At 36.2% G+C, this 14,098-nt stretch overlaps 1 protein-coding gene across 3 annotated transcripts in view; it reads right to left on the minus strand.

Annotated features, from left to right (window-relative positions):
- TPR (translocated promoter region, nuclear basket protein) overlaps positions 1 to 14,047 on the minus strand; it is a 42,235-nt gene extending 28,188 nt beyond the window's left edge. For all 3 annotated transcript variants that reach the window (XM_065674226.1, XM_065674225.1, XM_065674224.1), the window contains exons 1-17: positions 13,879 to 14,047; positions 12,180 to 12,284; positions 11,681 to 11,754; positions 10,118 to 10,214; positions 9,667 to 9,770; positions 8,850 to 9,014; positions 7,965 to 8,057; positions 7,764 to 7,844; positions 6,286 to 6,373; positions 5,650 to 5,790; positions 4,340 to 4,431; positions 3,305 to 3,502; positions 2,683 to 2,790; positions 1,833 to 2,059; positions 985 to 1,148; positions 453 to 592; positions 206 to 354 (exon numbers count right to left, since the gene is read on the minus strand). In XM_065674226.1, coding sequence (XP_065530298.1) covers positions 206 to 354; positions 453 to 592; positions 985 to 1,148; positions 1,833 to 2,059; positions 2,683 to 2,790; positions 3,305 to 3,502; positions 4,340 to 4,431; positions 5,650 to 5,790; positions 6,286 to 6,373; positions 7,764 to 7,844; positions 7,965 to 8,057; positions 8,850 to 9,014; positions 9,667 to 9,770; positions 10,118 to 10,214; positions 11,681 to 11,754; positions 12,180 to 12,284; positions 13,879 to 14,029 — 2,177 coding nt within the window. In that variant the 5' untranslated portion in view covers positions 14,030 to 14,047. The remainder of the gene's footprint in view (positions 1 to 205; positions 355 to 452; positions 593 to 984; positions 1,149 to 1,832; positions 2,060 to 2,682; positions 2,791 to 3,304; positions 3,503 to 4,339; positions 4,432 to 5,649; positions 5,791 to 6,285; positions 6,374 to 7,763; positions 7,845 to 7,964; positions 8,058 to 8,849; positions 9,015 to 9,666; positions 9,771 to 10,117; positions 10,215 to 11,680; positions 11,755 to 12,179; positions 12,285 to 13,878) is intronic.
- Positions 14,048 to 14,098: the final 51 nt, after the last annotated feature.

Consider the following 14,098-nt stretch of genomic DNA (forward strand, 5'->3'; position numbering starts at 1 on the left):
ACTCTTGTGCACCAGTTTTCATAGATGTGGCTCACTCAACTAGAAGATGTATTCTTGATCCCATCTTAACTATTTCCTTTGTGTTCTTTAACAGAATAGATAAATATTAAATTGGCAACTCTTCTTAAGTAAATGGTATCAAGCAGTCAACACGATCCTACTGACAACACATACATACAGTAATGAAAAAAAATTGCTGATTTACCGCTTGGAAGCAAACTCCAGCTGTGTAGATATCTTTGCATTTTGTGACCTCAAGTCCGTGACCTGCTCCTGAAGCTTTTCGTTTTGTTCATTCAGCAACTTGTCATTCTCTGCCTTTTCTTTTTTATAGTTCTCAAAAACTTCCTGTAACTGCATCAAAGAACAGACATTAAAGCACTTACAAGAAAAACAAACAAAAAAAAAGCCCCACAGTGATAGCTTTCTACAACCTTTATCAGAAAATGTACCTGCTTAAGTGCAGCTTTAGCCTCCAAAGTCTCCACTGACTCAGGCATTGACACTGAAGCAGGAGTTGACATGGCCTGAGGTAAATTTGAGCGCTTTGGCGTAGATGTAAGAGACATCTCCTCTGGTAACATACCTGAAGCTATGAAAAGATAAAGAGGATTTTAAAGGCAGTAATCGAATAAACGCTTGCCAAAGCAGAAGATAATCTAACCACACCAAAATACGGCTAAAACTAATACTGTATTGCTAGAAAAGTCTTGATTTCCTGAGCAATTCATTCTTTATACCTACAGTATGCTACCAGAACACACATAGTCACCACTACACGTCGGTCATTATGTTGCAGCACGTTATTGTACTGTAAAAATAAAACCATGTGTCTAAACCTGAATTCACAGGTTTTCCAGTGAGTAAAAGTTGAATACCAGATTAAGGGAAGTTAGTAGGTACCATTACAGCGCATTTGAAAACTTGTAACAAATGTCCGTTTGTTTTTGTTCTTCTTCAATGATGCAGAAACACGATGCTTACCTTGCAAAGGAATGATAGCTCCTGTTGTCTGTGCCAACAATATGCGGAACATATCCCGCTGACGAACTATAGACTCAACAAGCTGCAACTGATGATGACGTGATTCACGCAGTTTTTCTAGCTCACTGAGAGCTTCCTCAAGCTGACTTTGAAGCTCAGAAATTCTGAAACCAACAACACCTATTTTCAGTAACATAATCAGCGAGGTATAGTAAGATACCCTTGCATTTTGTGTCCAGTCCTCCAGTTTACATTTATAGCATCTTGGAAAGCTAAGCAACACCGAGTTTTTTGAGCAAACTTACAGAAATATTGCCTTTTGGGCTTGCCGTTTGGTAGATGCCAAAGAAAGCAGGCCTCTTTCATGAAAAGCAAAATAGATGCAATTCTATTTACGAGTAACTTCAAACAGTCATTAGCATGAGCACAGAATCAGACTAAGAACTTTCAATATAGAATCACATTATCTGTGGGCATTAACCACATATATATACCCAGCTAGTGTATTATATGAACATTTCAATTTTCTATTCAGCTATGGGGAATGAAAGCTTATCTTTCTTTATTGAAAACCAGCTCTGTTGTGTGAAATTCACTAAAAAGATGTGCATTTTTACTTTTGATTTTGATGAGAGGACCTATTACAAGATATGCTGATACAGAGCCATTTTAATCTAAACCTGAAAACAATGCTAATAACAATTTGCCTTTATGAATTACATAGTTGCTCATAAGTGTATGTGCACTTGTGTATGCATGTGCACTCAATCAGAAGCAAAAATCTGGAAAGTATTTGAATAAATCCGTTACTACATAGTACAAGCAGTTTACTAGAAGAGATAACTTACTTAGATGATGTTGTTTCTTGCTCCTCTTTTTCTTTAGCCTCTCCCAGCTCCCTAAGAGCCACTAAGAGACGCTGATTCTGCTGCTGAAGTTCTTCAATGTTTCTGTAAGAGACTAGATGTTGAGATATCACTTCAGAAGAGCTACTGATGTCAGCAGAACTCACTTCTTCATCACGAATCACATGATTGCCTCTAGCTTCTTCAAGTTCCATTAAAAGCACACGAATCTGAAAGACAATATTCTAGCATAAGACATGCACAGACTTGAAAGTTCACTCTGAAAAACAATATTAGATACAAAGTACTTAGAAACGAAGTATTTTTTCCTTGAAAGTTCACTCTGAAAAACAATATATTAGATACAAAGTACTTAGAAATGAAGTATTTTTTCCTACAATACAGAAACTATTACAGTCAATAAATCCTTGTAAGATAATTATATTATGCAAAAAAACAGTTCAGCAAAAGGGAATTGTATCAAGATCAGAAGTGGATAGTCTGTGTTCAGTTCTGCATATATCCCAAAACATTCCCATCAAAAAAAGAAGTTGCATATTATATATATATATATACACATACACACACACTTTCCATGTCAAATGTTTAATGGTATTATCTTAAAGCAGCATTGCTTATTGCATTTTTCATCGCTTATTGCAATTTTGTAAGCAGAAAGGTAAATGCTATGTTGTCCTAAAGAGAAGCTTTTAACATCACTAAGGCTTTTATGACAACCAAACTCTACATAACTTTGGCTGAACACAACTTCCAAGTAAACTTCAGAAATTCAGCAACATGTTAATAAATAAATTGCAATAGTACATTTTAACCAGAGCAACATTGGTTCTACCTGCTGTGAAAGATCTTTTACTTGTATTTCCAGTCTCTGGTTTTCTCTTCCAAGCAGAGAGGCATGCTTATTGGCTTTATCAGCATCCTCCTGCAATCGTTGGATTTCCTGCAAGCATACAAACATTAAGAAACACATAGCAATTTTGCTTAAACACATTCTTTTTCAGTAAGATAACATCAGAGACATGCCTCGTGATTCAAGCTGTGCTTTACTACTTTAGCCTAAACTCTACAGATTTAGGATTCAAAAGCAACACTCTTTGATGCTGTATTAGTGTATGCATTAAAAATTAATGGGAAGCAAACACTTAAGTCCAATTTTATTTCTTTGGACAGACAAATGCCAATCTTTGCTCATAAGGAATTATATATTCCCAGAAAAACCACAGATTTTAAGTCACCATATTTAAGCCTTCACAATAAAAAACTCTGGAAAAATGTTGGTTTTGTGAAATCCTTTGTACAGCCTAATAAATCACAAGCTAGAAAGTTCAGAGTTTTCCAACAAAACAAAAGTTGATTTTAAAAGATCCATTTTTATACATTTACTAAGAGCTATTAAGAAATTTAGAAAATCATTTTTACCCATGGTTTTACACGGTCTTTTTTTTTTTACTGACCTTCATAGCTTGTTCAAGCTTTGCAGACAGACTAGCAACAGCTTTTTGGGAACGCTCAAATTCTTCACGCTGACGTTTTAAGATTGGTGCTTTCGCTTCTACTTCCTGCACTATTTCATCCAAATATTTATTGATTCTCTTATTCTCCAGCTTTTCCAAAAGCAACTGATCCTGAGTTTCTACATATGCATTGTACAGCTGCAACGAAAGAGTTTTGGGTTGATTTTGTTGTTGTTGTTGTTGTTTGTTTTCAATACATCTGCACAGACTCTTAAAAAAAAAAGGCCACCCGTAATTACACAATTTATACCTTACAGCAGTATAATTTCATACCACTCTAAAATTAGTTAATTCAGAAAAACAAGTTGGATTTTCAAAACAATGTGTTTTTAGGACTCATACCAGCGCAAAGCAGTTCTCCATATTAATTTTAAAATGGCAAGTTTTTATAGTGAAATAGTGTGCAATAAAGAAAAAAAAAATCTATATAAAAGGGACAAATCTTGGGCAAGTTTAAGAGAATAGAAATATCAAAACTTGCATCACAAAAGAAAACACCATTCACAGAAGTATTTTAACATCTAGACAGAATGACAGACAAAATAAAAATACAAATTCCATAAATAGAACTGAAAAAAAAAAAGCTCTATAGCATGTCTGACTTATTTAATTTTTTTCTGCAAGTAAAAGCCAAATGCACAGCAGCACAGATTAAAACAAACATGCAAATAAGAAAAAATAAAGTCTCCTGCCAAAAACACGTACAGAAAATAAGTTTACATGCACGTATTTCAGAAAAAGAAATTAAAGACCCCACAAATATTTTTATATACTTAAGAAAAACTGTAAGGTATGTTGAAAAATATCCCAGTGACTTAGCTAGTAAAGTCTGCCTCAAACAAAAAAATTTCATTGACTTCAGTCAGGCATTATATTAAATCCAAAATAGTAAATGAAATCTGCAACCTTGCATTACTAGCATATCTCTATTGGCATTGTAAGGGCTTTGAGATCGAAGAGTTTCTTCTCACTTACCTCTGTTAATTTCATTCCAGGCTTGACTACTTTAGCTACTGCTGCAGCAGTGGGAGACATCGCTGCCAGTTCCTCCTCAGACAATATGGCTCCTGAAGACATAATGCCAATTACTATTAAAAAGCTGCAATAATTCCCATCATAAATAACTTACTAATATAAAGAATGTCTTCATACACCTTTGTGCTTTATAATTACTGTATTTCAAATTATTATTTTAAGCCTTTAAAAGTTACTGGTTTAAGAGTTTTCTGTAACCTATATTATACATATTCACGTGCAACTTACTGGTATTATATAAAATATTCCACATCATAGGTTATCAACATCTTTGACTAGCCTGAAATGCTTAAAGTTTTTGCTATTAGACTGTTAAACTTTCGATCATTTCTGAACATAAGCAACTGAAACAGCTGGAGCAAAGCTTAACATTAGATTTCTTAGCAAAGTGACAGAAATTTGGAGTGGCAGGACACTAGTTTACTTTCATTAAATTAAATTAACACAGCAATTTAGCAAATATATTTCATGCCTCTGTTCCTCCCTGCTCTGCTCTCTCTTTCCTTTAGAAATCACTTACATGAAGCAAAATACTGTTTTCCACAAAAAAACCCAAAACCAAATACAAACAAAACCAAACAAAAAAAAAAAACCCACAAAAAAAACCCCACTGAGCAAGACTTAATGTTAAATGTAAATTTAAGGAGAGAGCTTTGTCTCTTGCCTTTTTTTTTTTTTTAAGAGGAAGATAATTATAGTTTATCATTCTTATTACCTGATGATTCAGCCTTAAGGTATTGTTTCCTCTCCTTTTTCTTTTTAAAGGTAAGTAAGTCATATTAACAAAAGAACTTCCAAAAAACATTTAAATAGAAATGCACTTTTGTGGCAGAGAAAAAGAAAAAAGAAGTATTTTCATATATATATTTTTTTATACATATATATATAAAAACACAGACACATGAAAAACTCCTAGAATCCATGATTAGAAATGACTACAGATGAATTAAGATTAATGTATTTACTTCCCATAGAAATTCAGCAGAGTATTTTCATTAATTTTTACTGTAAGGGTGGTGAGGCACTGGAATGGGTTGCCCAAGGAAGCTGTGAATGTTCCATCCCTAGTGCTGTTCAAGGCCAGGTTGGATCGAGCCTTGGGTGACATGGTTTAGTGGGAGGTGTCCCTGCCCATGGCAGGGGGGTTGGAACTAGATGATCTTAAGGTCCTTTCCAACCCTAACTATTCTACCATTCTATGAGTCTATGAAAGATGATATAAAGATTTTACTTCCCAGTGTTATCCCTACCTTTGCGCTTTGTAGCAGACAGTAAATCATTAGCATTCTCCAGCTCCTTTTCCAGTTTACTGATCTTCTCTCTCAGCTCTTTTTCCATTACAGCTTTTGACTCTTCCACCTCAGCCAAATGCTCCTGGGTAGCTTTATTTGCTAAAATTAAAATCAGACAAGCAGTTTGCTGTGTTGTGGTTGTTTTTAATTTTTTCTTTTAAAATGATCAAAATGTACACATGTACCTTAAATTTTATTTTAACTTTATATGACCTGCAGCATATGCTGTAAGAAAACTCAGTAACATGACGGAAGCATGAACTGCTGCCTATCACCTTTGTTCAGAAAAGTGCTAAAATATAAACTGTCCTTTTAGCAGTGAAAAGGAATCTAAAAGAGGAAACTAAAATGAAGATGTATCTTGCAAAATTAGATCCTCTCATCAGAATCCAAAGTAAAATTTCAGTTAACATTTGAAAATAGTTCCCCCACACTCCTCTCCAAATACATTCAACTAGTCACATAAAATTTTTGTTACAAAGTGACACTGACCATCCCAAAAGACCAATGAAATTCCTTCCGTAAATACATCACGGTAGTTACAAAGAAGCACAACTGTTCTATTTCATTTGCTATTTCTCACTCACAGCTTACCTTCACCTGCTTCCTTCAGGAGCTTGTGCAGCTCTTCTACCGCTCCTGTCAGTTCATTGCTCTTTGCCTCAGAGTCATCAGCAGCACTCTAAATAGAAGCATTTTATTTAACCTTTCAGTACATATCAATAGTGACCATATTTTTATAAGAAAGCTCAAACTGACTAAAAATCATAAACAAGCAGGGGGTTTTGAGTAAAACGCTGAAAGATTCACCTAAACCGGACAATTCACTTTCCACTCGGATTCGGTCTTTCTTGGATGCAAACTGCCCATCTGAGAGTAAGAAGTATCAGATACTGATTCGCTATGAGAAATCCAAATAAAATGTATGGCCTTTCAGCTACTTCATGGCTGGTACTGGCTTTGTTCTTTCTCTCACTTAAGCAAATTTGGAGAAATATTGAGTCCATGACTTTGATGAATCTGAAAAATTTGGTATTTTTAGGGAATCCTGTACAGACAGTTCAAGTTTGTTTCCAGTTAGAGATCTCACAAATGCAACACTTCAGCAATTCTGCAAGTTCAGAGATAACTGAAATAAAGTTGATTCAACTTTTGCTTATCACCAAAGTCTCAGAATAAATTCCCACGGAAGGGCACTCAGTCTCAATGCTTTTAGTATCGGGTCAGACAAATGACAGTTAAAAGTATATAGCAAACTGTATGTTAAGCAGAAGACAAACCCTTCAAATCAGTGACTCTAAATCTCCCCAAAAAATCCTCAACAACCACCATAACAAAAACAAATTAAGTGATAACGCATTATGCTCCACAAATGTAACCTATTGACATACTGTTCAATGAAGGGACATCAGTTTACAAATGACTAAAGTATTAATTTTGATCTTGGAATTAAACAGGGTAGAATGATTATGTGGGTATCTAAGCAAAAACAATCAGGAGACAAAACTCATTAGGTGCCCTCTTTAGCTGACTTTTTCTTATATGCTTTCTTATATGCATCAATATGCTACAAGGTATTTTCTTTGAGCTGACAAAACTAACAAAAATTATTTGTTTAGACGGTGCTTGTTTGCCACAATACATGACACTCAGCTGTGCCATAATCAGACCACTAATACCTGCAGTGTTACTTGAAATCAGCTTCCATTACCCAAATTCAGAGAAACCTCTTGCATAGCTGTATCTTACAAACAAACCTTTATCTCCCAATTCAACATAAAACACAATCACATAAATATGTCTAGCCTCAGAACAGTGACTCAGAACAGTTACTACTGTAACCCGATTCCACTTAATCTACAAAATGATCCAAGCAATGCAACATTTCAAATATTGCCTAAGACGGTGGCAAAGAAAAAATTTTGTATGTTTCACGTTTTCCAATGTCTTCCCCACATTCACACTCTGTGGGGAAGAAAACCCAACAAAACCAAAACTGGCCTGCATTACACTTAATGCTATGATTCAGTGCCAAGTATTAGTAATAACACACTTAGAATTGATAAACTCACCTTATACAAATTGGACAATTTTATGTGGGCATTCAGTTCACTGTGAAATCTTTCCTCCATACCAGCTTGCTGTTCTTTCGCCTAGTAAATTAGAGACAGGGTGGGTGAGCATTCAACTCTATTTCACACATTTTGATTTTTAATTTGTAATTTGTATAAGCAACTGTAATGCTGTTTCACATATATTTCAAGTTGTCTTACCTCTTTCAGTTTATTCAAAAGGTCTTCCACTTGCTTCTGAAGATTTTCCTGTGACTGTTTTAAGCTGCTTACCTGCTCCTCCATTCTAGAAACCTGTTCAAAGAATAAATGAGAACATCATGTATAAGCTTGTCTTTCCAGTCCAGTTTCTTTTGGAAACTGCCCATCTCATTGCTTTTTACTTAAAACAAAGAAACAAAGAAACAAAGCAAACCAAAAGAACAACAACAACAAAAAAAAACACCCAGAAACAAAACCAAAAACCAACAAAACCCAAACATGTTCCAGAAAGAACTTAAATCCTTACATTTTCTAACAGACTTTGCTCCCATGCATTCAGCTAAAAGAAAAAATGAGAATTCCCAAATTGCTCCAATTGTGCATAACCAAATAAAGCCATAAGCCTCAGTGGAGCTGAAGTGCCACAGAAAATCTGCCCAACTGCCAGTTGTTAAAGAAACTGCTTAGGTACCCAAACAGAATCTCACTGAAGCAGAGTATTTTCAAAACTCAGCCATTGACTCTGCCATGTATTTTGTTGCAGGAAAACAAAAATATCATCTTCGCACTCTGCAAAGAATGTTGAGTCAGATCTTTCTGCTCCTGTATTCCTGTACATTTTAACAGCATTATACCATTATATAGCTTTGTTATCAGAAACTCCGAAATTTATAGCTTACAATTAAAATCTTTGACTTTTCTACTCTAGGTAATGGTAACTATACATATTCCTTAAAAATTACAAGCTAGAAGAAAAAACATCTCCCTATTAACTACAAAACATACTTTTTTTTACTCAAGTTGAAGTATTCAGGTTTGTTTAATACAGTTAATCAGGAATTGTAATTTCTAAGAAATGGCAAAAGCACTCAGTAACTACACTACCTCCTCCTTCTTGTTCTCCAGATTACATTTAAGCTCCAAGATTTCATTGCCTTTCTCCCTGGCAGTATGTAGAAGTTCCTCTGTTTTGGCTTGCAATTGAGTATTCAGCCACGCATTCTGGTTCTGTAGATGTTCTTTTTCTTGCTCCAACCTTTTCTCACGGTACTGAAAAGAAAATTGTATAGTATAATTGTATCAGCTCCACAGAAAATAAGCAGCTAATCAAAGAACTATGATCAGGAGTAGCAAAAATGTACTGTAATATGCTAAATATCACAAAATGACAGGCAGTGCTCCTTATTATGTTGGTAATACTTATCAGTCTAAAACTACAAGAATTTCTTGAAGCTTGAGCTAGTTTTCTCAAAGTTTACGTTAGGTGGGAACTAGATTAATTATCTAGATAGAGGAAACAAATTAAGGTATCAAAGCCTTCCTCCTCTTTCCTCCTTTCCTCCTCACTTTCAGCTATAGAGCTTATTCTGACAACAGAGAAATTCTGCAGGTTCACAAATAATTACTTTTCTCCTTTCTACCTGCCTTCATGGACCTGAAGGCCTTCCTAGTGGATAGCAGGAGCCTTCATTGCCATCCATGAGGCTTAGATATGCCTGCCCAACTTGATGCCCCTTTGCCTTCTATAAATATGTCTCTCTTCCAGACACAGCCACCAGTTTCATAATAAACTAATTTGTTATAAATAACAGGAGTGCACTCAACCTACTTTCAAACTCAATAATGAGAAAATTACGATTATGTCACAAACAACTAGTTATTAGAACATTAACATGCACGGTGCATGTAAAGTACTACTCACCTTCATGGAAACATCTGATGTTTGAAGTTCATCCAACTTCAACTGAAGTTTCACCTTTTCTGTGTTTGTTTCTGTAAGCTTTTCATTTAAGCGTTTAACATCCTCTGGAAGAATGAAGAGTGAAATCAGTGTTAAAAAGAGCTAATTGTGTAACAGTTTTACTTACTCGGTTTATCCAAATTGTAAAGAATGAGAACAGGCAACCCATAATGCATATTGCACAATAAGATATTGTAAAATATATGTTTTTATACCTGTAAAACAAAGCATAAAACTGCTGTGTTTTTCTACAATTAGCATGGTAATTTCCTGCCTTGGTTACCATCTCTAAATACTGTTTTCTTTCCATTATTTGGGGCTGCCTATACGAACTGGGACTCCATATCAGTTCAACTGTCTTGTATTTAGCAAACCCATGTGAATTATTTTGTTAATATGTTCTTGGCTATACCATTTAAATGTTCAACTTCTTGAGATCGTCTTTCACTTGTTCGAACCAAATCTCTCTTTTCAGCTTCCAGTTCTTCTTTTTCTCTACTTAAATGGCTCTGAAAAAAAAATGCAAAGAGCAATAAAAAACACAATCTGCTTTCACTAACAGTTTATAGTCACTATTTATACTTACCATCACAGAGAAGTATGCTAAACCATGGTAAGTTACTCCAGCCAGTGAAAAATGGGATAAAAGGCTTTTATAGTGGGCAGCTGAATCAGTCTGAACTATAAATTTTGAAAGCATGGCTGTTTCCATTTTTTCTATCACCCTGGGCTATGTAATTCAAAGAAATGAAGGTTAATGTACCTCTTTCTTCTAGTGTCTAATAGCCAAAACATTTTAATTAATGGGGTTTTTTTTCCCCATAAATCACCAATACTGATATCCAGCTGCCCCTTTGTGCCTAAAAGTGAAATGCCACTATCAAAGCATGAGAGAATACCACCAGTAAAGATGAGAGAAGTATCACACAGATTTCAAGACCAGCATACTGAATAGGCAGTTTTCATACCTTGGCTTTTCAATTGGCATAGAGAGATCAAGACTACCACAAGACTCACTCTAGTTCTAGCTGTATTGGAATGAAGATTGGAATGAAAATTGTTTAATTTAGAGCAGATGAAACAAACTGAAGGCCTAATAGAAATGCAAAACAAGCAACAGGAACCGTTCAAAACTGCATCTAATTTTAATATTCTTCAAAAGACAGCTTTGACAGTTAAGACTCAACTGAAATTCTATCAGCCATTGGAATAATCTCCCCAGGGAAGTGGTGGATTCCCAGTGTTGGAAACTTTTAAGTTTCAGCTGGACAGGGTGCTGGGCCACCTTGTCTAGACTGCTTCTGCCAAGAAAGGTTGGACCAAATGACCCTTGAGGTCCCTTCCAACCCAGTATTCTATGATTCTATGGAAAAGTTTTACTTTAAAAAGATAACAGAGTAACCAAGGAATGAACACATGTAAAAAAAAAAAAAAAAAATCAGTATAAAAATCAAATAAAAGTCAATAGTCTTGAATCATACTACTGTCACTGTACATACTACTGTACACTTCTCATTGTGTACAAATCAATCTAATAGTAATGTTTTCACTTCCTGCTACAAAATTAGTGTTCTGTTGGATAAGTCAGCTGAAGTGACTCATCCTGCAACCCCACAACTTTTAAGCATAAAGCAACTGTGCCAGAGCATGGGAAAGGATGGAGGAAAAAACAGAACTCTTCTTTACATCATTGTTCAGTTTTCGAGGTTTGGCTAAAGCCACTTCAACAAGTTTCAGAGAGAATGAAACAATCTATCCAAACTGAAATAAAAGCATCTGTTCTGGCATATGTTCACCTGTAACTCATTTGGCTAAAACACCAGCATTTACTTTTAAAAAGCCCAAAAATTTTCTTGTATGCACAGCCATGTAAACATGTACATCACTAATATTGATACATCCACTTTGGAAATTGATGCTTCAATGACACAGGTGAACCCCAGTCTTTCAGCTTATCATCAAACTCTTCCAGTACCTGAATGGCTGCATTACGATCCTGAGCAGCTTCAAGCTCTTTATTTTTCTCATTCAGTAACTTCAACTGTTCATCTGTTGGATAAAAACATAAGGTAGTGAGGGATCCCCACTGTAACATAATAACAGAATTCACTCTCCAAATGCGATATAAGCCAAAATTTCCATTAACATTAAAAATACTTCACTATGGATGGACTAGGTAGTACTATGGCAATCCTGAGAGCAGAAGCGTTTATTGTGAAGATCAATACAGAACCCACTGTACTACTATTACAACAAAAACCAGAAAGCAAGGGTGGTTTTTTTTTTCCATTAGAATAAAAATCCTGTTAAAGAAAACAACAAAACACAAAAGCAAAACATCACTCTACTTGCTGAAATAAAAAATAGTTTTGGATGGATTTTCAACTCCTACTTAAAACCTAAGGCATTTCAACACAACACTGGACTAAAGAATGAATCTCCTGGCCAATATGAAGGATATGCATTATACTTACGAAGTTTTTTAAGCTCCTCACGCAGAGTCTGACATTCTTGTGTCCCATTTACAAGCCTCTCCTGACTCTGAGCCAGGCGCTTTTCTACTTCAAAATACTGTTGTTCTGCAAAATAACATTGTTACCTCATCATTAATAAACATCTTTAATAAAGAATGGTATTTATAAAGAATACATCTAAAAATAATAAGACTACAGTAGAAATGAAGATAAAAGTACTTCCGAAGGCAAAAAGATGCATTTTCACATCGAATTAACATTGTTCAAAATACTTTGTTAGCATGGAAAGTGATATATTTCCAGAAATGATCCATAAAATAAGAACATAATTAATTTTAATAGCTCTTTAACATTCTTGATTTAGCTAGAGAATGCTGTATCATCACAATTATGCACTGTGGTCTCATCGACATAAAACTTTATCTATAGTGTCTTTCTATACACATACAATAAAATCCAGACAAACCTAGGCAGCAAGGGATTTGATATTAAAAAAATCTTAATTAACACATGTTAAAATGAACCCTTGTGCTCTGTACTGCATATCCCATAGCACTGAAAAAACACCCCAACAAACCCAGATCTAAATTTTGGTTATCTGAAACAGTAACTGAATCACTGAGCTTAAACATAAAGTACATAGTAAAAGAAAAACCGGTATCTCTCTCGGGTATAGTGGACTTCTAAGGAAACACTGAGGGATTTTTATTTCTTATACTTCCTATCATATCTTTCAATTTGAAATAATGCACCCTCTCCAGCCACACTAGACGAGAACGAGACTAATCTGCTAAAATCTGTGCGATACTTTTAATTCACATTACACTTCACTATTTTACTTTAGGAAGACTTTTATCACTAAAGAAACAGAAACATTGAAAGAAAGGTGGAAGTTTACATCAGAAATATGTCACCTACCCAGTACATTAACTCATATTCACAACCCTGCCACAGCACTTACAATTATCTAGACTCTACTCCCATTTCTGCTGAAGTTGTCTGCTGCTATTATTTATCTATGACAAAGCAACCTCCGAATTAATATAAAAACACTGATTTCTATGAGGAGCATTTTACAGAAAGGTTATGGTCTTCAATACAGAATTTATCAGAAAAAGTATAAACATAACGCTATTGGAGAGCTGAGTGAACAACTATTTCTCTTCCACAACAATGACCAAAGCAGACTGAAACATATCAATGCCTGCTAAAAACCTGATGAAAGGCTCTTGCTTGACCTCGTTCTGAAGGTAGTTTTAAGCCCGAGTAGTCCTTTACAAAAGAAAAAAAACAAACCCGACTCTTCTAGACAAGAGAAAAAGAAAAAAACCTATCAAGTCGCTACTGAAGGGACCTTGCACGGAGACGCCCCCCCCCCCCACCCCGTGCCCATTCCCAACCAGAGAACGCACCCCCCCACCTCACAGGTCCCACACCGTCCCCTGAAAGTGTTTTGATGCCAACAACGACCCCTGAGGCTCAGCCCTCCCTCGCTCCTCTCATCAGAAAGAACCGAGAAACTGCTAGTCGCTAAAAAGCGCAAGAGAGAAGGGGACACCCAGCCTGACCCTAGCCCACCCACTCGAAGCCGAGCACCGGGACGAGCACGTACTGCTCAGCCCTTGGTCAGCGCGATCGCCTCCGTACGGAGCAGGTCAGGGCCCGCCCAGTTCTCCCAGCTCCCCCTCCTCAGGCTCACCACTGTCCACTTTGAAACGCTCATGCCTAGCTCGGAGCCCGTCGATCTCGCTCTGCTGATCAGCCAGGAAGCGCTCCAACTTCGCCTGCACCGGCTTGGGCAGCTTGGAGAGCTCGGCCCTCTCCAGGACCTGCTGCAGCACGGCCGCCATCTTGGCACCAGCCTCTGCGTTAGCCAAGCTCACCGGCGCCGGCTGTGGTGCGCCTAACAGCGCAGACGC

Source organism: Lathamus discolor, chromosome 3, assembly GCF_037157495.1.
Source record: "Lathamus discolor isolate bLatDis1 chromosome 3, bLatDis1.hap1, whole genome shotgun sequence".
In the NCBI taxonomy this organism is placed as follows: Eukaryota; Metazoa; Chordata; class Aves; order Psittaciformes; family Psittacidae; genus Lathamus; species Lathamus discolor.